Raw genomic sequence first — 27,716 nt, forward strand, 5'->3', positions numbered from 1 at the left:
GAGAGCATGGCTCGGTGGGCTTGCGGCATTTCCAGAGCTCAGGGGCCCGCACTGCTGGTGGCCTCCACGCTGGATAGCACAGACTTGGAATGAAGTCTGACGTGACTATTTAGAATGCTGATTCTGGGCATTTCCAACAAACCGGTCACCAGTCGACAACCGCTTGCTTGCCAAGTATCTTCCCCTAATGGGCTCAAGGCAATTCACAAGCTGATCTCAGGCTCAAAGGTGTTATGAGGATCCGCAGTGGGGGCTGCCAAGGTCCTTCTCCACTCCCAGGGCCCCACACCTCACAGAAAAGCAGGCCCGACCCCACTCCCTGCTTCTCTCAGCCGTACCCATCTCTTGCGATACCCCAAGTATTTGCTCCACCTTTTCACTCGCAAGAAAATAAAGTTAATACTTCTTCAAAAAAGGCTCTCTTTTCTGCTAACCACCTTGGAATGGGTGGAGTTTGATGGTGCCTGACCTAAAGACACTTGGGGTCAAGCAGGAGCAGTATTAAATCACGCATGACAAATCCCACATTAAAAAAAAAAAAAAAAAACTACCCTGGGATCTGGTAGAACATGGTTGTTGCTGCCGGGAAGGAGGACTGACCAACCTTGGAGACAGGTACCATGATGACAGAACGGAGGTCAGAGAAATGAAGGCATTAACCTACCTGCTCCAGTGGGAATTCCAGAAGCAAGCCGGTGAGCCAGGAACAGTCAGTCACCCTTCCCCAAAATTAATCATTCATCTAGCTAACGTTTCCAATTTTACCCTATCCTCGGAGCATCTGTAGTTTTCCTTATTTACCAAGGCTCTTAAAATCAGCTCATCTGTATTTTTCTTTAATGAACTAATTTAAAAAGGAAACATTACCCGTAAATTGGAAGAAAAAAAACCCGACAATATAATCTGCCATAGATATAACGTAACTAGGAAAACAAACATAGCTGTTAATTTCTTCAAAGTCTGTTCATGCACTGCTTGAAATGATCGCGTGTGCCCCTGGCTCGTATGTGACACACCTGAGCTTTGCCTGGTGGGCTGCGAAGACTTGTGCAGGACTGGGGCGGGGAAGACACCCCAGATGGGATGCACCCCTCGGAGAAGGGGGCAGAGCAGGCAAGGCAGGGAGGAAACAGACAATCACCACAAACACTTTCAGGTACATGCAGTGGATTGAGCTCGCTGGAAATTCGGAATGACCCCTTTGGAAGTATTTTTAAAAGGCAAGGGCTCAAACAATAGTGTTCTCCTAAGTCCCCGTTAACCCATTAACCCGAAAACAACCCGAGCCCCCAGTGCCTCTCCCTCTTGTTTCTGATTGCACTTTTCCGATGGAGGAAAAAATCCTCTATTTCCGGGATGATGATGAATTCTAAATGCAGACGTCCAAGGTCAGGGCGACGGGGATGGGAGGGGAGAAAAGGTGGGCAGTCAGAGGCCAAAAAGAGAGGATGCTGACAGCAGGGGAAGCCTATCCCTCTCTGGACAGTGTGTGAATTCTCCCAGGGCAACCCCAGCCCCAGAGAGACACACATACCTTGTAAAAGGTCAACTGCTAAATTGGTCAGGCAAGTCTAGCCAGGCTGAATTCCGAGGGGAGGGGAGGGTCAGTGGAATCTCTGATCCAGCTGAGCTGATAATTCCCCGAACGTGGAGGCTTTTGCAGGTGTGTTAGGTCAGCCCCCTCTCCCACCTGGTGGCGGCCTCCTTGCCCTCCCCCCACTCCAAAACCCTTGACAGTGAAGAGCAGCCCCAGAGAAGAGGATCGCCTGTGCTCGCATTCCCTCCCTCCCCAACGCCCCTCTTTCGATGGACTGCAATGTGGCTTCCTTGCCTACACAAGCCAGAGACTGTGTCTTAAACAGCCCTTGGAAAAGAAAGTCATATATCCCGCAATACGATATTCATTAAATGCTATCATGGCATTTTATAAGATCGTATATAATGCCAGCTGTAGAAGTAAAAAAATTTATTATTCAGACCCAGAAAGGCTTATAAATCCCCACAAAGTGCAGGTTTTTTCTTTTAAAAAGGGGTTTAATTCCTCCTACCTTTTGCTTCCATCCCTTCCTGGGAGACCCAACTTGCAATTCCACCCAAGCTCCCGGGTGCCAGATTCCACAGTGCTCTCTCTGTCCAAGGAAGCCCCTCCTCCCTCCACCAGCAGGGAAAACGGGGCAAGGGGCTCCCGAGGGCCTCGTCCACTCCACCTGCTCCTCTGACAACCTCACAAGATGTCGCCCGGCCTCCCGTGCCCAAGGAGCATTTCATCTTTCTACCCAACGCGTCCTTCATTCATGCATTCCTAGCCCAGCTTTTTCTGTAGCCTGCCCCCACTTGCCCAAATCCTATCCCGTCCCTTCTGTGTGTTAAAGACCCTTTGAATATGTCCTCTCCTCTCCCGTCCCCCAGTCCCTGCTTCAGTTCAGACTCGTTATAGTTCTGGGCTGAATGTCCCGCACTCTGGTCCCACTGCCTCCAGGCTCACCTTTCCAATCTGTTCCCCCACGACGTGGCAGACTGATGCTCCCGAGCGGACCTCGGACCATGTACACTGCTGCTCGCAAGCCTTCAGGGCGGGCCCCACTGCCCACCAGGCAAATCTCGAGCTCCCTGATGGCTTCTATTACCTGGGCCTGCGCCTAGCTCAGTAGTCTGCTGCTGTTCGAGGCTCCTCCAGCTGTGCTCCATTAACACCACATACTTGTGATTTCTTGATGGGACCCGTTCTATCTCATCTGTTTTCTCTGGGAATGTTCTGTGTGTCCCTTCATCCCTGCCTCTCCTGATCAACTCTCACCACCCTTTAGGATGTGGTGTGGGCAACAGCTCCACCAGGAAGCCTTCCGGGATCATTCTGGGTTCTACTGTTTACTCCTACATTATCACAGACCTGAGAATGCCCCACGAGAGAGAAATAGCAGAAGTCCCTTGATCTTAGGACAATCCATCTTCAAATGATGGGGCGGGGGGTCGACAGAGAAATACAGGGAGACATATCACTGGTATAACGTGGGAGGGGCACTTTTCACTATTTCATCTAGGGAGTACACACCATCTTGCCATTATCTGTCTCTCCCTTGGGGACAGGGATGTCCCCGGGCTTGGGGGGGGGGGGTCTGTGGAGAGAATTCTGAGGGTCTTAACCATATATATATTGATTCTCATCATCACTTGACTAACTCTAATTGAAATTTGGCATGTCCTTCAGTTACGATGTAGGCACCAGACTGTAGGGGGATTTGAGAGACTCGAGACTGACACCCATGGAAATTACAGATATTTTCCCATCACACTGCTCTGGTAGCAGATGCTCAAAATATTATTTATACTTGTCACTACTTCAAAATTACGGTAGTCATTAGACCTGCAGCCAAATCTAGTTACTTAATGTGTTAATAAAGATGCAAATGCATTATTAACTCCACACATTTGTTATGTTTATATATATTTTGATAGCTGTACTTCGATGTAACTGCTTTCCTTTGTAATCCCATGCATCTTTTTTTTTTTTTTTTTGCATTTAAAATGTTATTTTAAAAAAGCGGGTGGGAGGTAGAAAAAAAAACTTTAAAAAATAAGGTATTATTCAGAGAAGGGGGCCACAGGTTTCTTCAGACGCCAAAGGGGCCCACGACACAGAAAAGATTCAAATGCCGTGCTCTAGATGTGAGTTCCCTGAGCACAGAGCCCTGGTCCTTCATTATCCAATCCCTAGTACCTGGAGAAGGGGTCAGTGTAAAGTATGGGTTTCTTTTAATATGAACTGACACGGGATGTTTATCCACCTATTCCTCTATCTTCCTTCCTTCCTTCCATTTATCTGTTGTCTTTTATCCCTCTGTCCATCTGTCTGGGCCAGTGCACAGTTCTAACTACTGACAGCTCCCACACTGGGACCCAGGCCCAGTTCTGCAATGCAGCTGCGGACCTGCTCAGGAGGCAGTGTGATTCAGTATGACAAAGGTGACACCGCCTTCTTATGTGGCCCTGGCTATGTCACTGAATGTGCCTGGAGCTCGGCTGGCTTGCAGGCACCTAGTACAGACCTCTGTCTCTAGTGCTCAGCTCATGGCACAGACCAGGGCCTCAAGTCCAGGCACCACAGTCTAACAGCGTCCAATCCATCTGCTTCCCAAAGCCCAAGAATGCTCTGCTTTTGTTTTCAAAATATCAGCGTGGTTGAGCCCTTCAAGAGGGTCATGGCCATTACCAAATCCACCGATCTGCAAGGCATGGTGGTTACGAATTCTGTATAGGTCCAAATACCAGCTCCCCACCTCCTGTCCACATGATATGTGACCTTGGGTGATACCGAATCGGCTCCTCTCCGAGCCTCAGTTTCATGGTCAGAGAGTGAGGATATGAACCGGACCTCTTATGCAGGGTTCCTGGGACCGTTAAGTGAGCGGCTCAACACATGCTGAGTACAGCGGCTGGTTAGGCCAATCTTACCATGTCTCCCAGGAGGCACCCTCCAGCACCCAGGAAAATGCAGCTCAGGAAAAAAGCAACAGATACCGCTTAAAAAAAAAAAAAAAAAAAGTACTCCGACCCACTCCTATCTGAAATGCAAATCAAAACAGCAGTATAGTGTTTTTACCCCATCGGGGCTTGACAGAGATGAAGAAGACTGATAATTACCACTGCTTTTGAAAATGGAAACAGGAAGTCGCTTTGAGAGGTGATCTCAAGAGACCTCTGTATAGGTCAATTCAGCTACGCCTGTCAAAATGTAAAACACACACACCCTTTGAGTCATCATCCGAAATTCAGTCCTTCGCCCTACACACGTGCACACTCTGTGCAGAGCAGATCTGTGGACGAGAGTGGTAGCATTAACATAGGAGAGAAAAAAAGGAGAAACAACCTACGTGCCCACCAACAGTAAGTCAGTGACATAAATGATGAAAGAATTCACTCAAGTAGTATTTACTGACAGTTCTACACACGAGACACCACGCCGAGCGTCGGACAAAACAGAAAGCAGTTCCAACTAGTAAGGACGAGCAGAATGTGTAGATAGGAAATGAGTCTAAGATACAGAGAGAAAAACCGTGAGTTGTTATAAAATAGGTCTCATTAGGTTCCAGTCCAAGCAAACAAATAAAATCCTTGCCAATGCACATACCCCACACGTGTTCATATGCAAAGCAAAATGTGGAAGGACAAAGGAGGAAAAGGTTAATGGTTGCTACCTCTGAAGACTGGGGAGAAGCCTATGGGAGATTTGACTTCTCCCTTGATACTCTCTGTATTGTATGATTTAAAAAAAAACTTTCTGATCGCATGCTTGTATGGCTCCACAGCCTTCTAACCCACAGTAAGTTCCGTGGCTCTGCCCTCAGAAGGATCCAGAATCAAACCACTTCTCTGAGCGTCCACAGTTGAAACTCCAGTCCAAACCACCATCGCTCTGCCCTGGAGCTGGCTCTGGCCAGCTCCCTGTTCTTGCCTTTGACCAACTACACAGCCCTTTCAGCACAGCAGGAACCGATTCCATTGTCCAAAGTCAGGCCACATCACTCCTCTGCTCAAAACTGTCTGAAGACTTGCCTTTCTAAGTTCAGTAAGATCCCAGTGATCTGGGTTCACCTTCACCCCTTTTCTCCTTGCTCACTCCTGCTTTACCCACACTAGCTCCTAATGAATGACCACGCCAAGCACATCCTACGTCTGGGCCTTTGCACTGGTTGCTCTCTGTTCCTCCAGCTATCTGCAGGGCTCACCCACTCATGCCCTTTAAGTCTCTGCCTGAACGTTCCCTTAACTCCATGCCCTCCTTGGTCCCACCAAAGTCAAACGTCCACCCTTCCTTGACTGACTTGGTCCCGCCCACCCCTCTCCTGCCTTGGTACTTGTCACCATCTGATATAAACATAGGAACACACATCCCTCATTTACAGTCTATCTAGAATGTGAGCTCATGAGGTCAGGGACTTCTACTTTGTTCACTGCTGTATCTCGGGCCCCTACAACAGTGTCTGGCACACAGAAAGTATTCAATAAATATTCGGTGAATGAATTAATCCGTAACATCACAAAACAGTACTATAATGTACTATTGATAACTATGAAAACTAAACCCCCCCAAAAGACCCCACCCCCCAAATTGATTAATAAGTAGAAATTAAAACTGAGTATGTTTCCAGCCACAGCTACCCTCCGAGAACGAGGGCGGAGGATCACCCAAGGACAGAGTAACACGGGAACACCTCACAGCCAGGACGGCACACAGCGGTGCAGTTGTTGGAGGCTGACGCTTTGCACAGAGAACTCTTTCATGGACTGGAGAGAGTAAGGAGCCGCTTGTCTGAAGGCAGCACAGTGAGGGCCCAGTGACCAGGACTGACTACCAGCCGGGTTACAGCACAGGACGGCGTCGGCCCCAAAGCCACAGACTATTTCCGGGTGTCAGGCGAGCCCACACCCTCCTGAGACAGCCAAACCACGGCCCATCTGCCAACCCCACGCCTGTGGTCTTTGAGGGGACGGGCTTCTGGGGCTATGCTTGGGATTCAGCCTGCCCACTGCCGTGGGTGAGAGCTGGGGCTTGGGGTCTCCCCCAAGAACGCAATGAGTACCCCCCCCAACCCCGCCGCCTTGTGCTTCAGAGTTTGCTGCTTTTCAGTGAAAGAAAAACATTTGAGCTCTCCTCTGTCATCTTAACTCATCCGCACTGAGAGGCTGGGCAGGTGCTCTTCTGCTTATAACCCAGCCCAGAGGAGGTTACCTGAGGGCAAAAACTTAAAATCCAAGGACACTGACAGTGAGGTGCCCAACCAGCGGACCCAACCTCACCAGGACACCCGCCCTTTCCGACAGCGAGCGGACGTTCGCACGATCCCGTAAACCATACTTGGTGAGGGTGGTGGGTCTCAGCTGGGCTGGACTTTGCCCCCAGGAGACCTTGGTGGCCATGTCCAGAGACGTTTTTGGTTCTTACGACTGGGGAGGGGTAATGGGTAGAGACCAGAGAGGCTTCTGAGTATCCGACAGGGCGCAGGCCAGCCCCCCACCATGAAGAACAATCCAGTCCAAAATGTCAGGAGCGTTTTGGCGGAGCAACCCTGGTGGGTCAGGAAGGAAGGGGGTGGCTCTGGGGGGAGGAGACCCAAACATAACAACAGGCTGGAGACCAACGAGCAGGACTGAGGAGACCCTGGCCGCCTGGCAGGTCGCTATGTGGGGCTCTCGAGCCTCGGAAGGAGGAAGATGCTCCTTACGGGCTTCTAGAGGCCCAGAGACCTTTCATTTTTTCAAATGTCCCCCAACCCCCTTATCTTTCTCCCTGCACTTCAAAAAATAATACCAAAATGAAAACCATGGGCCGGTGGGAGAGATTCCTGAGGAGGCTTGGGTAGGACTTTGGGTCTAAGGCCATGTAATGAAAAAGTCACTTCCTGTCCCCCATAACAGGAGTCAAATTATAACTGGGGCAGTCAGCATCTGGCAAAGGGGTTGCTTTAGGTTCCTTTTACAGCTGGAGTTTCTCTCCTCTAGAGCCGAGCTGGCTGGGCTGGTCCTTCTCGGGACAGTGAAACTGCCCCACTGTCCTCCGCCCCACCCATCTGGCATGCGCCCAGAGCAAACTCTAGTTTTCCATGCTTCTTCCTTTCCTCTTCCTTGCAGTGGAAAAAAAAAATCACAGCTCCAGTTCCCAGAAGAAAATGAGAGAAGGACTTATCGTTATTAGAAGATGTTCCTGTTGAAGGCAACTGAAGGCAGTGGGGGGGTTGCAGGGAGTGGGGGGGTGGCAGCTCGCTCTTCCCTCCCATGGCTAGAGGACACACTGGGTTCTCAGAGGCCCGAGGACGGGTGGTGGCACTTCTGAGAAAACGGATTCAGATGCTAGAGTGGTTCGATTTCCTGGAGGTGTGACAGAGAACAAAGGAGAGTTTGCCAACGTGGCCCTTGCTTGCTGGCAAAAGAACCTGTCTTCTGTCTGTTCTGGGGCTGCCGGAAGGAGTGGATGGCCTGCCCTTCCCCTTATGGCATTACCCTAGACCTCACTGAGTCCCTCTCCAGACAACGGAGCCCGTCCCCACCTCAGAGCCAAGACAGACAGAAGGGGTGTGAGTGAAGGCTGAGACTCCTTATGAAATGTCCTGTCTGGAGTCTCTCTTCTCCCGTATGTGGGTCTTCCGATGCTGTAATTAGCACAGTGGTGTTGACAATGTTTGTGTCTCAGTTTAGTGGGGGGTGGGGAGTCATCACCAACAGAATGACAGCTACGATCCACTGCCCAGAAAAACACTCCTAAGCCCACAACTGGGCATTCTGCTGCACTAGCTTCACCATGCCCTTGTGTCCGTTCTGGGGCCTTCCTTTGGTTTGAAGACAGACCCCAGCTCCTACTGTAGCAAAACAGGACATGAAAAGGACGGTGGCCCACCCTGGCAGTGCTGTGTGAGCAAGGGGCTGGAGGCAGGCTTCACCGCAAGGGCGGGGTTCCAGAAGGAAAGAGATGCTACTCACCTAGGGAATAACGGGGGAGACATTACAAAGAGATGCTAAGGGCAACAGAACAGGGCTAGCCACAGTGGGGAAGCTGTCAACACCCTGGGGAGCGGTGTTATTGGATCCCGAAGAACAGAGCTATGTAGGACAGCCCTTTCTGGGGACTGGGCTCTCCAGGCAGACACAGCCAACGCACAGAAAATGACCCCTGTCCCACTGTCCTCCCACCCTCCCAGCTCCTGTCAGTGCCTCCCCTTAGCTGAGGCAAGGATAAGTCCATATTGATAAAATCCATCAAGGTTAAGCCTCTGGGGGCCCAAAGACAGGAGGAGAAGGGTAGAGCGTGGATCTCCTGGGGCCGGGGGAGAGAAGAACCCCAACATACTTCATTTCGACCCCTCAGGAGTGTGATGGTCTTGGACCAAGCATTTGCCCTCTCAATGCCTCTGCGTCTTTACCTGCAAGGAAGGGGACCGAGAGTCCCTCTCCCAGGCGCTGCTGTCAGGATTAGATGAGGTCAGGTGTAAGAAGCGCTTAGCCAAGTCCTATGTACGGAAGAAAGAGGCCAATAGCAAGCAGCATCGAGGCCCTCTTCCGTTCAATTCTGCAAGTCTGGGCCCTGTACGCTGATTTTTTTGTCCCTCCTACACCTGGACCTTTGTCATGCTGCCGTTTCATGTGAAAAGCGATTTTCCTGACTGAATTATCTCTGTAACTAGAACCTCAAAACCCAGCCTGAACATTCTAGCACCGGAACCTTCTCTTTTTAAGTTCTCTGGTTTGCACTACGCTGCCCAAAAACCCCGTGGAGAAGACAGACTAAACTTCAAAAACGCTGGTCCGTTTGATATTTATACCAAACGTCCGTGCTGCCTCCTCCCTGAGCCTTCGGCTTTTAATTCCATGCAAATCTGGTGACACTGCCTTGCTGCTCAGCGGGCTGCACAGCGGGCTTCTGCCTCCGTGAGGTGCTTGAAGTCGGGGTGCGGGGAGTCTCCATAAGAAGCCTCATCTGCCAGAAGGGAAACGGGAGTGTCCGTTCCTGCACTTGTGACCGCTCTGCTTCCCCTCTACAGGGAGAAGCCGGCCACAGCTCAGAGCTCCAGTTCGCCACCGGCACTCAGCTCCACTAGGACGCATTTCCAGACCCATCTGCCTGGGGTTGCCAAGTGAGCGATCTCCCTCTCGGTCTCGAGGTGTACCTACTGGTAACCGGCTCAGTCGGTTAAGCATCTGCCTTCAGCTCAGGTCATGAGCTCAGGATCCTAGGACTGAGACCCACATGGGCTCCCTGCTCAGTGGGGAGTCTGCTTCTCCCTCTGCCTGCCGCTCCCCATTTGTACACTTTCTCTCTCTGACAAATAAATAAATTTATTTAAAAAAAAGAAATGACATAAATTGGATAGAGATTACAGTTCTATAGATTATAGAATTCCACTTTTCTGATATATATATTACATCCGATATATCAGATACATAATATATCCATTATTATGTATATACTGTACATTACACGTATATTAGGTAATTGTAGGGCTACAATCCTATTTCTATCTGCACACCTAGCTCTTATCTTTAGATCTAATCTCTGTATCTCAGCAACAAAGCAATAAAAGAGATGGTATTTCTAATTCAGGACTTACCACTTACTGTGTTACTTCTAAAAGGAGACTTGGTGTCTCTGGGCCTTCCAATTGGTTCATCTGAAAAATGGGCTAAGATTAGCCCCTGCCTCATGGGGTTGCAGGACCTGAAAAGGCAGGCTGGACGGCCTGGTTCAAATCCCCGCTGTTCCACCTGTTAGCTACTGGACAAGTATCTTAACCACATCTTTGTGCTGCAGTGTGTCTGGAAAATGGCAGTGACATTAACACTTCCCATAGGGGACACTTGTGCAGTCTGTATGAGCGAACCCATGCCAAAAGCTTACTTAGAAGAGTGCCCAGCACATATTCCAAGTGAATGTTACCTAAAAATGCTAGATTTACACATACGTGTACAGTGTACAGTTCTCTGTTCATAGTAAACATACTTTCAATGCATGTTAGTCATTGTTGACAAGAATCATGATTTTAAGTGTTCTCAAGTTGAGGGCCAAACTCAAACCTTCAACATCTTGGGCAAAGCCAGCTCCCACCAAGATGAGAGGGACAGTGATCTCAACATGATCTATTTTTCGCAACGGTACATGTGGCTGGGCTTTGGGGAACTTGCTGGCTATTTGTGGAATGTTGCATCACACCGTTTACCCTGAGTCACACAGACTAGAAAGGCACCCAGGGCCAGAGGACCGCAAATCCTCCCTGAGAATGTTTCCACTGCCTGGGTCCAGCCCCTCTGCCTTTGCCCAGGCAGTGGTCCAGCTGGTCGCCTCCCTGCTCCAACCCCTGCCAGGGCTGATGAGAAATCCAGCAAGCCAGAGCCAGAGGGAAAGATCTAGGAGAGGGACTTGGCCTGTCTCAAAACCAGCCTCGTCCGCCCCAGAGAGGTTCCGCTCTCCCCTCCCCAAGGAGACTAGTGGGAGGAGAGCAGATGGGCTGAGGAGCTATTTGGTCTCGCCATCCTCTCAACAGATGCTGGGCACCACAAGAATTAATGGGCTGGAGACTCAGGTAAGAGCCATTCAAAAGCTCCCTGATTACTCCAAAAACCACTCTCCACGGAGGAAAAGGTTAATCGAAGCCCAGAGCTGGAAGAGAGGCGAGTTGACGGAATTGCTTTCATCCCAGGAGTGGGGGAAAGAGCTTCGGGAGAGAGAAGTTTGCACAGAGGCGGCTATGGTCTGCCTCAGAAAAAGGAACCAGGCCTCAAAATCGAGTTATTTGCAAAGCCTGCTGCACTGGTCCAGGAGCCTTGGCCAGTCCCTCGCTGAACCGGAGCGAGGTGCAGCCTTTTCACATTTTTCTCCACACTGCACGTTCTCTGCACCGCTGAGCCATCAATCTCTCAGGAAACCATCTCTGAGAGGTGCTTTCCCTTTTACCTACGCTGTACACATGCTCACACGCACTGTGAGCCATTACTCTGTGGGCGTACTTGGTCACTGTCAACACAGACCCAGGGACTCTGGAGGATGAATGTGTCGTGGCTGGAGACCGGAGGCGGGCCAAGTCTGATATTAACCAGAGAGGGGGACATTTGAACATCAGAGCAAGACAATACACTTTTCTCCGCGGTCACAATTCCACAGCTGGGGTTATCTTTGTACAATGAGCTGTCCGCAGGCAAACAGGGTATCTCGCCCTCAGCACTAGGGACATTTGGTGGCAGATAATTCTTTCTGGGGCATTTGGAAGGGGCTTAGTGGCAGCCCTGGCCTCTACTCACTAGAGCCCGTGGCACTGCCCCGCCCCAAGTTGTAACAAAAATGTCGCAAGACATTGCCAAATGTCCCCTGGTTAGGGCTGGTGAATGCACCCCCAGGTGTGAGCTGCTAGTTTCGTCTGAGGTTTCAGCTCCACAGAACGGGAGCCAGCTAATTAATTAGCCAATGGTAACTATTAGCCAGATTTCTCACCTAAATCCCCATTATCAGGACCGCATCAGAAGCTCCAAAGTTCCTTTGACCCTGGCAAGACACGTGGGACCTGTCTGGCACACAGGCTCCAGATGTGAGCCCCCTTCCCCTCCCCCAACCGCCTTCCCAACTCCTGCCAGTCTTCTCCCTTCACCCTGGCCTGATAGGGAATTCCTATCCATTGTGACATTCTAATGACGTGAAGGCACTAAGGTGCTCGAAGGAAGAAGCTGGTGGTCTGATACTAAGGAAAACTGGCGTTATGTTTATAGGAATCCAGACAGAATATGCAAAATGTTCTGAACGTGAGCACTGCGGTATCTGTCCCGGTAATGCTTTCTCAAGTGCAGGCTCTCGGCTCCTGAGCTTGAATCTCACCTCCAGAGAGAGCCCTCCCCGAACTAGCTTCTCTGCAGTGCCCAGCTGCCCCTGCTGACGAACCCCTCTGTCCTATTTCTGGTCACTTATTACTACCTGAAATTATTCAGAAATTCATGGACTCCTGCAACCAGAATGGGTGCTCCGTGGGCAAGGGACCCTGTGTCCTGTCCACTGCTGTGTCTTTAGCATCTAGCACAAGGCCTGGCCTCCTCCTGGCCCCAGAACTACTGGAGTAAGCAAATGGATGAAAGAATCTGCTTAGGCATAATTTCTAAAGTATTAATTTCCTTCCACCCACTTCTCATTTTCTTCCTGAGCGTCACTCACCATCCTCATGGTCCCTCCATCATCTTTACAGGAAGTGACTATAGTTAACTCCCTCCTTTTACACTCATGGTGAGGTGGTCCAAGATATTCAAGTACCCGGGTGGTCGGTGAACACAGAGCAATCAGGGCTTTTCCTCCTGATGCCCTTGACCTTCAGGTCCTGGGTAATCTCCATGTAAACGAAGGCACAGCTCCCCTCTAAGCACAGCCAAGTTCACAAATACCCAGATTGACAAATCTTTGCTCTAACTAAGAGTTCCTTCATTACAACTCCCAGCGTATCCATATTTGAGTAGAGGCTATTAACTAATTGACAGTGAAGCTGTTGGGGGGGGGGGAGGCGGTGGAGGGATACGGCAGAGAGGCTAAAATTAAATGACAAGAGGTCTTGCCAAATTGGAGTGGATTCAGAAATGATAAACCATCTCGGGGATCAATGAGAAGGAGAGAATCAAATAATGAGCATTTAAATTTATCAAAACAGTACTGATGCACGGGGAGCAGTTTCATCTTTGTTTTAAAATTTTCTACGGGCTCCGCTGCTTAAACCATTTTATCCACAAGCCTCGTGGCAACCTATCTGTCAAGGAATTACTCACTGTGCGAAACATTATATCTATTTATCTACATATCCGCTCACCTATCATCCATCTGTCTCCCCAACTATTTATCTAACCACCTCTGGGGGCGTTTGTACGAAGCATCCATCTGTCTATCTAGACCTTGGCTGCATACATCAAACCCCTCCTTCCAGCTTTGCCTGAGCTATTTCAAATCTACTAGTCCAGGCAACTCTTTTTTTTCCCCCCCGGGAAGAATAAGAAGTTGAGAAGATAGATCGATTCTGGGGTCTTCTGACCCTGAGTTTGATACTCCCCAATGCTCTGAGCTTCCAGGGTGACCCTGGGCAAGTTACTTAACCTCTCTGACCCCTAGGTTCCTCATCTGGAAAATGGGTGTCATGAGAACACCTACGGAATGAGGCATCTGGGGATCAGCGGGAGCAGCTAGTTCTTGACAAACAGGAAACATCGCGGGGGGGGGCGAATGAAGGGGGGATCATGGGAATGCCGCTAACTGCATTCGAACTCCTTTCACACTTGGTTTTTCATTTCTACGCCCCCCGATTCCTGGGTAACCACCATCTGGAGACGGGGAAGCATTCACCACTGCAAGTCAGGGCTGCCTTGGTACACCCCAGGGGCAGCCTGCTGAGGGAAATCTGACACCAGGGATTTAAACCTTCCTAGGCTGCCTCATTCTATTCATCTGGCCATTAAGCAGAGCGGGTCCTGCTGATGCCAACAGATGCAGAGGTCAGCGATGTCGCAGCCCAAGAGCTCCAGAGGAGGCCTTAGCAGCCTGGCCGTCTACCTTCCCCACCTCCTCGCAGCTGCCCAAGCAAAGATCCGCCAAGGACCAGGTGATGAACCCACGCATGCGCGGAGGGAAGGGGCCTGGGGTGGCCTGATGCTCGTGTGTGGGCTGAGCCACAGACGAGTGATGTACGGACACTGCTCACGGTGAGCTAGGAAAGGCAGCCCCCCTGCGGCACCTGTGCTCCAGGACCGAGTGGCTAACGCCTTTCTTAGGAGCAAAGGAGGTTGGTGGGAGGGGTGGGGAGGAGAAGTGGGAGAGGACCCAGGCCACACACATCTGTCACCTACGTCGGCACGGTTGGGTTTGCCAAGCTCGGCCACAGCTGCTGTCCTGCTCCTGCCATATGGGTAGTATCTGGGGCACCACTTTCTGCCAGAAGCTCATCCATGCCCCTCTTGTCTGACCCGCCCGCAGGCAGCTGAATAGGGTCCCATCATGAGTCCCAGGATGGACGGCCCCCCGCACAGAGTGAGATCTGGCCACGGGCTTGTGCCAACAGTTACAGAAAAACATTAGTACTTCGGTTGGGTTCCAAAGTCTCTTTCACACAGGAAGTTAGAACTCGGCAAAGACAACAACAGCCCACAGCTCTCCGAAGACCAAGGGCCAGATGAGGCTGACGGAGCGGTGCAGAGACAAAGTGAATCATCTCCCCAGTGGCCCAGCGCCAACACAGGAGGCCCGCCTTGTGCCACGTGTGGCCATGAACCAAGGGTGGGGCCCCTTGGGCTATGGGGTATGACTCTAAGAGAGGTCCCTGTGTGGGGGTGAGCTGTCCCCCTCACAGTGTGCTGGCCAAAGCCATCGGCATGTGACTGTTCTTTCCTGGGGAAGTTTTGAAGGGCTGACTGGATGTTTTTCATAGCGAAGGATACAAGAGGGCCAAGAACAGAACTATCTGGGGTGCACCGCTCCACCCTGGGAGAGAAGATCTGGCTTCCAGAATTGTGGACACAGACCATGTGCCCACGAGCTCTCCTACGTCTACCAGGTTTTCTTCCGGGGAAGGACTGATTATGATGAGGAGAAGGGCCATCCTTTGAAAGCAAACCTCGGAAGTTCTCTGGCAATCCACAAAAGAGACTGGGGCGGGCCGGGTTTTCCAAATTGCAGCAAATGCACCCCTGGGAGTACGTGCAGATGATTTTAGGGGGCACTCAAAAGAAACTTTTCCATGTTACTAGTTTCACATTTATTTTAAAGTTGTGCCCAAAAAAAAAAAAAAAATCGAACTAGCATGTGATTTCATGCTTGTGATTTCACCAGTATCATTTCTTGGAATAGTGTTTCTCATCCTTGACACTGGTGACATATTAGGCCAGGTCACGCTCTGCTAGGGGACAGGAGGCTGGCCTGTGCACTGTGCAACCGTTAGGCCCATCCCTGCTGTCCACCCACCAGATGCCAGGAGTAAGCTCCCCATCTCACGGTGAGAGAACCAAAATTGTCTTCAGGCATCACCAAACGTACTCCAGAGATCCAAGATAGCCTTGCTTGGGAGCCACGAGCTGAGGATGAGCCCACTTAAGACAGTTAAGTAAATTGATTTAAGGAAAATCTATTTTTAGGTGACTTGGAACAAGTGTGATTTCCATAAGGCAAATGTGGCTAAGGGCGTAGGTGGGTGGCAGAGGTTGGGATAGGACCAGACCAGAGGATGGCCAGAGAGAGGGACGCATCTGGGCCTGCGTCCCCCTCAAAGCCATGCCCGCTGCTCTTTCCCGCCCGCTCTCTTGGCTGGTCATCCCTGAAGCGGACATAATGAAATGTGCATGCAGAAGAGAATGAGAAAACGGAAGACTCTCCTTTTCCCACCAGGTATGGTCTTTCTGAGCAAGGAAAGAGAAGAAGGGTGGGTTTGCTCATTCCCCTTGGGGAGACGGAGGCAGTAACACTGGTGAGAGGACAAGGACCCATGGAGGAGGCTAAAGACTGAGACAGCAGGTGGTCCTTGCTAGAGAACTCCAGAAACAGCTGCAGAGCTGCCTTTCAGCCTTGAAATGTTCACAGGCTTGCCTGTCCCAGACACTCAAACACTGTTAGCTGTGGGCTCTGGACAGGCTCCATCCTATCTCTTCTCTTTACTGTGGGACCAACCCTTAGAACCCAGGGAATAATGGATCCAAAGATGCCTCCCCTTCAAGCTCAGTCAGACAGGCAACAGTGTGTTGGGTTTAAAAGCTACCTCACCAGCCCTGAGTCCGTACTGATGACTTTACAGACACCAGTTTCTGCTGTTCTCACCACAACCCTGCAAAGCAGGCACCACCCTCGCAGTATTATTCCAGATGGGAAGAGGGTGGCTGAGAGGCTAGGTCGCCTTTCAGGGCCAGAAGATGGGTACGCAGACACCCGGGTACACGTATGCATGCGTGCCCACACAAAATCGGCTCATGTGTGTGTGGGCACACATCCCAACAGGCAGGGGGATGGCCTCATCTGCCTGTCCAGTCTCTCTGAGTCAAGGAGCCAAGAAGGTGCCCCAAATCTCCCGGAGAGCTGGTGTAGAAGTAAGTGACGAAGGCCATGGGAAGGTACTGACCTGGGTCTCCAGGGTGATCGGAGGACTTGGACGAGGGTCCTGTGGGAAGAGAGGAGAAAACACACGTAAGCGATGGGCAAAACTTAACCTACCAACCCAGCCAGCATCATTTTCCAACAAAGCGAGATCTCTTCCGTGTTTTACTATCTCCCCCATTCTCATGGGCATTCTCATGACTCATGAGCTTGGCCCATCCCCAGTCTTCCCCCAACTTCCTCCCACACCCCAATGATTAAGGAGACTCAAGGTTTTCATTAAGAGGCTAAGGGGACACCTGCATGGAGATCATGCAAAATGACCAGATGTAAGGAAACAGGAAAGAAAGCATGCTCGTCCATTATCTCCAAGTGTGTTCACATCCTCTACACGAAGGAGAGGATGGATCCGTAAGAGGATTAGAAATAAACTTGAAAGACTATAGAGTCCCGATTAGGGGCAAGGCCACCAATTTGTGTCTGGTCTTGGAAAAAATGAGGGAAGGAAAAGAGAGACAGAAAAAGAAGAGCTTAATTCCTGGTTTTCTAGCACATTCCAGTGGGCTGGGGAAGAGACTTTTCAGAATAGAGAAGGCCAGAGAAAAGTCCTATTCATCAGCTCCCCACAAAAGACAATTGACTGGAAATGCTTGGTGGTAATGTCGCGGGTCATTAAACATGAACTCTCTAGGTGGGGGGCAGGGTGAGTAGAGGAGGGAGGGATGGATAGGGAGGAGGTAGTGGTTTTCAGCAAGGCGTTTCCAAGGAATACAGGAAACCCAGCACATAAAGGCTATTTTTCTCGGCACCGTGTCCACTCTGAACTGAAACCCCTTGGATTCATGGTTCTGGGAAAGTAACTTCAAGCTGCCCCTTAGAGAGAATGGGCATGATTTCTGGGCCCTGAGGGCAAGCTCAGGTTGGAAGCTTTGCTTTACGCAAGCCGACTTTCCAACACAGGGTGCCAGGAAGCCATGCAGCGAGCAACCCCTGGCCTATGGCGTGAATGAGAAGGAAGTGTAGGAATCGCGCTGCGTTTGTCCTTCTGTGGTCTGACTTCTTTCACTCAGCATGATATCCTCAAGGTTCGTCCACGTGGTCACAGATGGCAGGACTCCCTTCTTTTTTAAGGCCGAATAACTTTCCATTGTGTGCATCTGCCACATCTTCTCGATCCAGTCATCCATCCGTGGACATGGAGGGTTGCTTCCTGACCTTGGTTCTTGTATGGCTTCAACAAACATAGGAGGGCAAATGTCAGGATTCCACTTCTATGAAGAATCCAGAATCATCAAATTCATGGAAGCAGAGAGTGGAAGGGTGACCGTCGGGGGTTGGGGGAGAGGGAATGGGGATGTGCTACCCAAGAGATGCGAAGTTTCAGTCATGCAGGATGAACCAACTCTAGAGTTCAGCTGTGCGACACTGTAGCTGTGGTTAACAACACTGCATCGTACACATAAAATTTTCTTGAGAGAGTAGATCTCATATTGTGTTCTTACTACACTAAAAAAAAAAAAAAAAGGAAGTGTAGCAAAATTGGAACATTTTAAACCCCTATACTAGGTGAACAGATAACTAACTTTCTTGATGACTCCTCTGTGGTATCTTTATAATGATGCCAAAGTCATTCTGAGCTCAAGATGAGGGGTTCCTCTCCCCTGATTCCAGTTCTGAATCTAGCTCCTAGTAGTTCTCCAATGGAACCGTTCTCTAATGGTACAGCTCCAGAACATCTAATTCTAATTTTCATACTCATGCATGGAATATTCCTCAGATCCAGGAAGATATGGAGTGGAGCCCTCCTCCCACTCTCTGGACATTGCGGCCTTGGCCCAGAAAGGAACTTGGAGAAGTCCTGAAAATATTTTAGGCTTCTCTCTTCAAACGTAGTAGCTCCTTCATAAGGGTGAAGAAATGGGAGCTCTACGGGTGAGAACCTTTGCTGTGCCATTCAAATGAGCTGGCTCGTTGTTTCCGCCATTCTTCATGGAGCCCGCTCTCGCCAGCCTCTTCATCCTCCCATGCAGGGAGGGAGTCTTAACCCTGTTCTTCCAGTTTCTCTGTGACAAGCAAGCATACTGGACAGGACCCATGTTTGTCTTTGGGAGACAAGGCCGTCCTCTCTGGTCTGCGAGGTCTTCAGCTCCTGTCAGTCTGTGCCTCTGTCTCTCTGGCTGTTCAGATTCATCTAGATTCCACCACAAGATAAGAAGCTTCCTCTCAGACTCAAACATCGGCCTCATTCTCAAAGCGGGGTCCTAGTGGAGCACTGCACTGGGGGGCTGGGTGCCCGCCCCGACTGACCAAGCTGTACTTCACAGCCTGTTTGGCTATGGCTTAGGGTTTATGCTTCACTGCTCAGAATCCTGAAGTGGGAGAGAGGGGAGACTGCCATCCTGAACCCCTAAGAACTTCATGGGAAAGACGGTCCTTGGGAAACCACAGAAAACTGTCAACTGTGTTCACAAAGCCCAGAGCCTGATCCTTAGATAAAATAAAGCATCAACCCTTTATTTGGTATTCCAAGATCAGAAGCCCTACTGGCACATGGTCAGGGGTCCAATCCTATGTATTTTGCATGTTAATAACCTAGCCAGGAAGAAGACTGAGTATTCCAAGTGACCCGGTCCTTACCACTCGGCACTCACTTGCCAACAGAGTGTTGCCCCTCTCTCTCTGTGCACATTCAGGATAGAAGACTTTCCCTACAGAGGCTCCATCCAGAAGATTCTGGGTATGACTATATATCGGTGAGGTCTCACTTTCAGCAACATCCTCCTTAATTGGAAAGGCTAACGAAGTGGAACCCGGTCAATGATGCTGTCTGCCTAATCCATCGTGTCTGTCTAAACTGGGACTCTGGTTTACAGTAGAGTAAATTCCTGTCTGTCAGGGGAAAGGCTCCTGGAGACCAAAGGGTAATTTGCAACATGCTCGGATGCTACAGAGTGCTTGTGGAATCTTAATGCAGGTACTGGGAGCTACGGAACTGCTTTAAGCAAGGAAAGCTCTTTCATATCATCTACTGCAATGACTCAGTTGGGGAAGTCAAATAGGGAACTAGGCAGACTGATGTAGTGGCTTGTATTCTTTACCACCCCCTATAGCCACACCCTCTGGTCTTAGGACTCTGCATTTCTTTGCAGAGTGTTCTTCCCCAACCCTTGACCTTGGGCTTGCCCAAGTGATCTGCTGTGTCCAAGGGAGTGGTGAGCAAAAAGGACAAAAGCCTAAGCTTGAAATACACTTGCGGGATTGAGTGGGATCTCTTGTGTTTTTGCCATCATCACAAGAACAACATGCTCAAGGTAGCCCACTGGTCCAAGGAGGAGGGGACACACATGGAACAGAACTATACCCAACGTACAACTTGAAGCGCAGCACAGCCTTGATCAGCCACCTTCAGGCACGTATAGAATGAGTTTCAGGGTGATTTGTTACACAGCCAGTACTGTGGCAGTAACGGATACACTCTCTAAAGACTGACCCTGAGAGAACCCCACATAATGTACAAGCCCACCAGCCTTGGGAACAAAAGGATACATACTCTCCCTCAGCCTGCCCCATCAACCCCAAGAACCTGGAATAACTACAGTGTGTAACTAGGATTTAGAACCTACTAAGCGCCACACTCCATGTGAGCTGGACATTATGCCAAGCAAGGAAAAAACTCAACCACTATGATCTTATACTATAAATGAGTTAGCTTACACCCTTCTTCACCAAATGTACCAGTCCTTCTGAATTTCTTTAAATGCCATTACAATAACGGTAATGGAAATGATTGGTCAGAGTCCTCTCACCCTAAGACAAAGACAGTTTCCATTCCTCCGGTTCATTCCCAACTTTATCCCATGGGCATTATTACTCAACCAAGGTTTGCAACAGTCATGAACACTCGTAATAACTAGTAACGTACTATGCTGATTAAGGGATGGCTAATAACTTTAAGTTCTTAGCATGTTCCAGGCACTGGCTTAACCTCACACATGTGTCATTCCTTTGACTCCTTGTAACAACCCTGTGAGGTAGATACTACCATTATTCTCATTATAGAAATGGGAAAACTGAGGACCAGAGAGATTGAGTAACTTATCCACGGTGCTGAAGCCTGCATTGGACCCCACGGCCCTGCACTTGACACCCCGGTGCTCCACGATTTTACAGTAGCTCTACTGGAGAGCACAAGTCTAGCCCAGACAGAGTAATCCTGCAATCTGGAGAGTGTCTACTAGAAGGAAGGACACTCATGGCAAATCAGCAGCAGCACCTTAACTACAAGAATCTTTCCTAAAAAAGGTAGCAGACATGGTTGATAGAAATTACCACAAGTGCTGGGACTGAAAACAAAACACTGCCACCTCACTGCAGCATGGTACCAAATCCATCCACACCTATTCATGGAGTTCCGACTCAGTCGCTAGCATTTTTGCCTGGTGGGCACCCGGAGGGAGCCAGAAAGGAGTTTATAGAGCGACTCCGTGTACATTCCTATTCCCATAGCTAACTGTTTAAATAATAGGCGGGAGTCTCAGTACAGATCCTGGAGAAATGAAGCTTGCTGGCACCTCATGAGTCTTGCTCTTGAGAACAGGAAGCCAGACTCAAATAATTTTGAGCCCATCGAGGCCAAAAGCCTCATTTTAACAGGCAATGAAGCTTTCGTAAAGAGAAGAGAGAGAGGAGGAGGAATTCCATTATCGTTCCAAGCATGCATCAGACATTTTTTACTCCCCTGGTTGGTGCTGAGCCCTGAACCTGGCCTCAGCCACTGAAAGGGGTGTTCTCTTCCTGCGCTTTTAAGATCTTGTACGATAGCGTTTGCTGTTGGGTGGTAAGCAATGGCTTTGAAGGGGAGGGGACAATCCTGTGACTCAAGTCTTCAGAGCAAGACTTCCCCATTGGGCCCATCAAGTCAGCAGACGGACAATAGGCCCGACAGTCCAACCATCATACAGATGCACGCAGGAGGACCCTTCAGAAGGCTGGTGTGGCCCCCACTCCTGGAAAGCCCTCTAATGGGCTCTACAGAAGTAGAAGTTTCCCCCATCAGGAGACTGTGCCTTACTCTCAGTCACCATCAAACACCAGGTGCCTTGGGAAATGCAAGGAACTCTTTATGGGATCTGAGATGGAAAGAAACAAGATCTCACCAACAGCATTCCCCCTGCTGTAGATCACCAAAGGAAGACCACCAAGTGGAAGCTGAGTTTGGATGCCAAGCCAGAGACCCAAATAGATTCTGTCACTCATATTAATGGACCAGTAGGGGGCCTAGAAAGATTATGCAGAGGGAAATAGTGTAGGTTTGGGGTCAGATCCTAGGTTGAAATCATGCATGACTTCTGTATTACTTGGGCTGCCATAACAAAAAATACCCCAGAATGGGTCACCAACGGGACAGAAATGTACTTTTCCATAGTTCTGAAGGCCAGAAGTCCACGATCAAGGTGTCAGCATTGTCTACTGGGGCCTTTCTCTGTGGCTTGTAAAAGACCACATTCTTTCTCAGTGTGTCTTCACATGGTCTTTCCTCCATGCCTGAGCATCTCTGGTGTCTCCTTGATGTATAAATCTTTCTTATGAGTACACCAGTCAGACTGGATCAGGACCAACCCTACAGGCCTCATAGGAACTTCATACCTTCTGTAAAGGCCCTGTCCCCAAACACAGTGATATTCGGAGGTGCTGGGGTTTGGCAATTTAGCAGATTGACAACCCCTTGGTAGACCTGTGACCTCAGGCAAACTTCTTAGCTCCCGTGGGCTCTACTTGTCTCATTCCACACAATGTAAACAAGTAGGACCATATTCTCCAACAGAGCTACTGTAAGAAGGCATAGAATTTACTATCTACGACTCTTTTTTACAAGTTAAAAAAAGCACTGATAAATAATGATACTAAATAAGAGGTGGAAATCTGGACTATGTTACACAGACCCAGATACAGAGTCATCCTCTCATTTTGAAAATGGGATATCACTGGGGCACCTGGGTGGCTCAGTGAGTTAAGTGTCTGCCTTTGGCTCAGATCATGATCTCAGGATCCTGGGATCGAGCCCCACATCAGGATCCTTGCTCACCAGGGAGCCTGCTTCTCCCTCTGCCTGCCACTCCCCCTGCTTGTGCGCTCTCTTTCTCTGTCAAATGAATAAATAAATAAAATCTTAAAAAAAAAAAAGAAAATAGGATACCACTGACATCATGGGTCACCCTTGATGGTAGATAAAGCCAGGTATTTTAAACATCTGGTGTATGATTACACACTCAAAAATCACCTCCCCTTTGTTTTCTTCTTCCGGGCTTTTGAAAGCTAAGACATACCTTTCTGCACCCAACCGACTAAACTGCAATTTTTCCAAACGGCCAGTTACTGTCGATGCCAGCTGCACCGATCCCATGCAACAGCAGTGAAATGGGGGAAATGTAGCTATTTTGTTGTCTGGGCATATTTGGCGCCAAGCATGTGAAATTCTTGCAACTCTGGAAGGTATCACGCTCCCCATTTTATAGATCAGATGAACTCAAACTCAAACTCAGGGGGGAGAATCTGCTCAAAAACACAGGTCTAAGAAAGGACGGAGCCAAGACTGGTGCTTAGGTTTGGAAGTTGCCAGAAACTGGCACCCGAACCAATATCCTGGTGTTTCCAAAAGCATGAACTTAGTGAAATCACAATCTCTGGGCAAGGAGCCAAAGAATCTTCATTCTTACTAAACAGCGTTGGGGGAGTCTTCTGTATACTGAAGCTTGAGAAGCCCTGTACTGGGCATGGGTAATACAAGACGGAAAGCATCCAAGGTGACACAGAGCCCGTGAGAAACTGGGAACAGGACCTCTCTCTCCCCTCTGGTGCTCACACTCTGCATCCCCCAAGAAATGTCTATCATGGTGTGTCACTGCCTGGGCTGCTGGAACAGCTGGGTGGCTTAAACCCAAAAGAAGTTTATTTCTTGTAGTCCTGAAGGTCCAGGAGGTCCAACACCAAGGTGCTGGCACATTCAGTGTCTGGTTCGTAGTCCGCTTTCTCCTTGCTGTGCCTTCACCTAGAAGAATGAGTGAGGGAGCTCTCCAGTGTCCCTTCTAAAATGGTGCTTGTCACATTCTTGAGAGCTCTGCCCTCAAAAGCTCATCACCCATCTCCTAATACCATCACCTTGGGGGTCAGGATTTTAACACGTGAACTTGGTGGTGTGTGGGTGGGGGCAGGACATACCATTCAGTCCACAGTGGGATACAAGGTATGTTCTGCTCCTTCCCTTGCTTCCATGTATATGGTGATGGTCTCCCTCCTGCCCCAGAAATCCTATCAAGTTCCCTCTTCTTTCCAAAGTCCCCTCCCCAGGGATGTGTGGCTCCTTTCGACTCCTTCTCAGGGTCTAGATACAGCCATCAAGGTGCCAGCAACAACGGGGCTTTTTCTCAAGTTGTCCCTCTGGGATTTCACAATGAGCTTAACTCCTGTGTCGGTGGCTCCTGGGATGACCGCCGGGCACGTGCATGGCGAGTGGCATTGGTCGATGAGGGAGGGATGCCGACAGCACAGAAGTCCCCTTGTTCTCTGAGCAAGGCTGCATTTGGAATGCGAATGTCAGCCAGAATCACACAGTGCTCACCTTGTTGGAAAATGCCAACTCATCTATCGGTAAGACCGGGAGGAAAACAGAAACCTCACTAACAGGTCAAGGGCACGCTCACCGCTTTATCGATACGGCGGCAGATCGAGTCAGGCCCTTAAAACCAGAGTGAGGGTTGGGGGGGGTTTTCCTCGCTCTATCATCTGTCTCTGGTTTTCAAAGTCTTCAGCATTTGCAGGCCTCTTTACTACTCTGCATTCTCGCCACGTCTTTTTTAGCCTACTCCCCAGAACTGAGCAACAGAACCTCAAGAAAAAGTTCGGGCCTTTAGAAGTCGGTTCATTACCTACAGCCTTGGAAGATATAAGAAGCCACAGGGGCGTGGAAACATGGGAATGTTTTTATTGCTTCTCTAGGCTGCCGTGTGCATCTCTGAGAACAAAGGGTTACCAAAAATCTCAGCCACTGTACATAACACTCTGTTCTGCGTGAGCCTCAAGAGGTTCTGTGATTCTTTGCAAAACACACAGAATTACGATTCTTGGAACTACAGGGTTTTGAATAGACCTACCTGAAAGACGAGAAGCTTGCGGTCTAAAGGGTTTAGACGGGGTGGCTGGCAGGGGGCCTCTGGAGGATTCATGGTGGGTGGTATTTTGGGGCCAGTTAACATTGATGGAAGATTTGAAATTGTTGCCAAGTTCCTAACCAGGGTACTGCACATACAACCCCAGATTTCTCAATTCTCTTTTTAAAAATGAGAGATTTAGCAACATGAGACATGCATTTCTCCAAGAGAGCAAGGTTCCTGGTGGAGCGGCTGCTGCCTGGCCCCTGTAAGCAACTGTGCCTGTCACCTCCATTGATTAACGCCATTTGCCCAGGATCACATGCCTGATCAGTATCAACAATAATCAGAAGAGGCATCCAAATTGGCAAAGAAGAAGTCAAACAATCACTCTTTGCAGATGATATGATACTTTATGTGGAAAATCCAAAAGACTCTGCTCTACTCCAAATCTGCTAGAACTTGTACAGGAATTCAGTAAAGTGTCAGGATATAAAATCAATGCACAGAATCAGTTGCATTTCTACATACCAACAACAAGACAGAATAAAGAGAAATTAAGGATTCAATCCCATTTACAATTGCACCCAAAATGATAAGATACCTAGGAATAAACCTAACCAAAGAGGCAAAGAATCTGTACCCAGAAAACTATGAAGTACTCATGAAAGAAACTGAGAACACAAAGAAATGGAAAAATGTTCCATCCTCATTGATTGGAAGAACAAATATTGTGAAAATGTCTATTATACCTAAAGCAATCTACACATTTAATGCAATCCCTATCAAAATACGGTCAATGTTTTTTAAAGAAATGGAACAAATAATCCTAAAGTTTATATGGAACCAGAAAAGACCTCGAATAGCCAGAGGAATGTTGAAAAAGAAAGCCAAAGTTGGTGGTATCACAATTCCAGACTTCAAGCTCTACTACAAAGCTGTCATCATCAAGACAGTATGGTACTGGCACAAAAACAGACACAGATCAATGGAACAGAATAGAGAGGCAGATAGACCCTCAACTCTATGGTCAACTCATCTTTGACAAAGCAGGAAAGAATGACCAATGGAAAAAAGACAGTCTCTTCAACAAATGGTGCTGGGAAAATTGGACAGCCACATGCAGAGAAATGAAACTGGACCATTTTCTTATACCATACACAAAAATAGACTCCAAATGGATGAAGATCTCTATGTGAGACAAGAATCCATTAAAATCCTTGAGGAGAACACAGGCAACAACCTCTTTGACCTCAGCCGCAGCAGCTTCTTCCTAGAAACTTCACCAAAGGTAAGGGAAGCAAGGGCAAAAATGAACTATTGGGACTTCATCAAGATTAAAAGCTTTTGCACAGCAAAGGAAACAGTCAACAAAACCAAAAGACAACTGACAGAATGGGAGAAGATATTTGCAAACGACATATCAGATAAAGGGACAGTATCCAAAATCTATGAAGAACTTATCAAACTCAACACCCAAAGAACAAATAATCCAATCAAGAAATGGGCAGAAGACATGAACAGACATTTCTGCAAAGAAGACATCCAGATGGCCAACAGACACATGAAAAAGTGTTCCACATCACTCGGCATCAGGGAAATACAAATCAAAACCACACTGAGATACCACCTCACACCAGTCAGAATGGCTAAAATTAACAAGTCAGGAAATGACAGATGTTGACGAGGATGTGGAGAAAGGGGAACCCTCCTACATGTTGGTGGGAATACAAACCTGTGCAGCCACTCTGGAAAAGAGCATGGAGGTTCCTCAAAAAGTTGAAAATAGAGCTACCCTATGACCCAACAATCGCACTACTGGATATTTATCCTGAAGATACAAATGTAGCAATCTGAAGGGGCATGTGCACCCAAATGTTTATAGCAGCAATGTCCACAATAGCCTAACTATGGAAACAACGTAGATGTCCATCAACAGATGAATGGATAAAGAAGATGTAGTATATATACACAATGGAATACTATGCAGCCATCAAAAGAAATGAAATCTTGCCATTTGCAACGACGTGGATGGAACTAGAGGGTATTATGCTGGGCGAAATAAGTCAATCAGAGAAAGATAATTATCATATGATCTCCCTGATATGAGGAATTTGAGAGGCAACATGGGGGGTTTAGGGGGTAGGGAAGGAAAAAATGAAACAAGATGGGATTGGGAGAGAGACAAACCATAAGAGACCCTTAATCTCACAAAACAAACTGAAGGTTTCTGGGGGGTGGGGGGAGTAAGGGATGGGGTGGCTGGTTGATGGACACTGGGGAGGGTATGTGCTATGGTGAGTGCTGTGAAGTGTGTAAGCCTGATGATTCACAGACCTGTACCCCTGGGGCTAATAATACATTAAAACATATATATGTTAATAAAAAAATAAAAAAAAAAAACAATCAGAAGAGTAGTTAACATCGGCTCTCATAATGAATGCAAAACAGTGTCCTAAGTGGTTGTAAGAACAAGCTCATTCAAACCTCATAACAATGTAGGTGTGAACAGCTCCATTTTACAGATGGTACAACAGGTTCAGAGAACAAAGTCACTTGCTCAAAGTCACTTGTCAGTCAGTAGCACAGCCAGGATTTAGACCAGGCAGCCCCGCTCCCATGGATACCCTTTTGGACCATGAAGTTACACTGCTTTCCAGGAGGACAACCACATTGTGAACTGGAATCACTAACCCAGAGTTCATGGTTCTAGGAGCAGCTTACAGTTCTAGGAGCAGCTCACGGTTCTAGGAGTAGCTCATGGTTCTAGGAGTAGCTCACCCTAAGAAGCCTTATGGAGCAGAGAACTGGATCACATGCTCCTCATACCAGATCTTCCCATCTCCTTGCTGAGGGTCTTCAGGCTAATTCCTTATCACAATAATCATATGAATAACCAACTCAGATGGACAATGTGAAGACCAACTTGGACAGTAGAGAACAGCCTACTCAGTCCTGGCATACAGTAGGCAAGCCAAAAATGTCAGTTC

General features: G+C 48.7%; 1 protein-coding gene across 1 annotated transcript in view; it reads right to left on the minus strand.

Annotated features, from left to right (window-relative positions):
- Nucleotides 1–27,716, minus strand: part of LOC111156268 (xylosyltransferase 1) — a 297,991-nt gene that overhangs the window by 188,099 nt on the left and 82,176 nt on the right. The window contains exon 4 of the mRNA XM_022517037.1: nucleotides 16,605–16,643. Coding sequence (XP_022372745.1) covers nucleotides 16,605–16,643 — 39 coding nt within the window. The remainder of the gene's footprint in view (nucleotides 1–16,604; nucleotides 16,644–27,716) is intronic.

The sequence above is a fragment of the Enhydra lutris genome, unplaced genomic scaffold (genome assembly GCF_002288905.1).
Source record: "Enhydra lutris kenyoni isolate GAN:26980312 unplaced genomic scaffold, ASM228890v2 scaffoldscaffold45, whole genome shotgun sequence".
In the NCBI taxonomy this organism is placed as follows: Eukaryota; Metazoa; Chordata; class Mammalia; order Carnivora; family Mustelidae; genus Enhydra; species Enhydra lutris.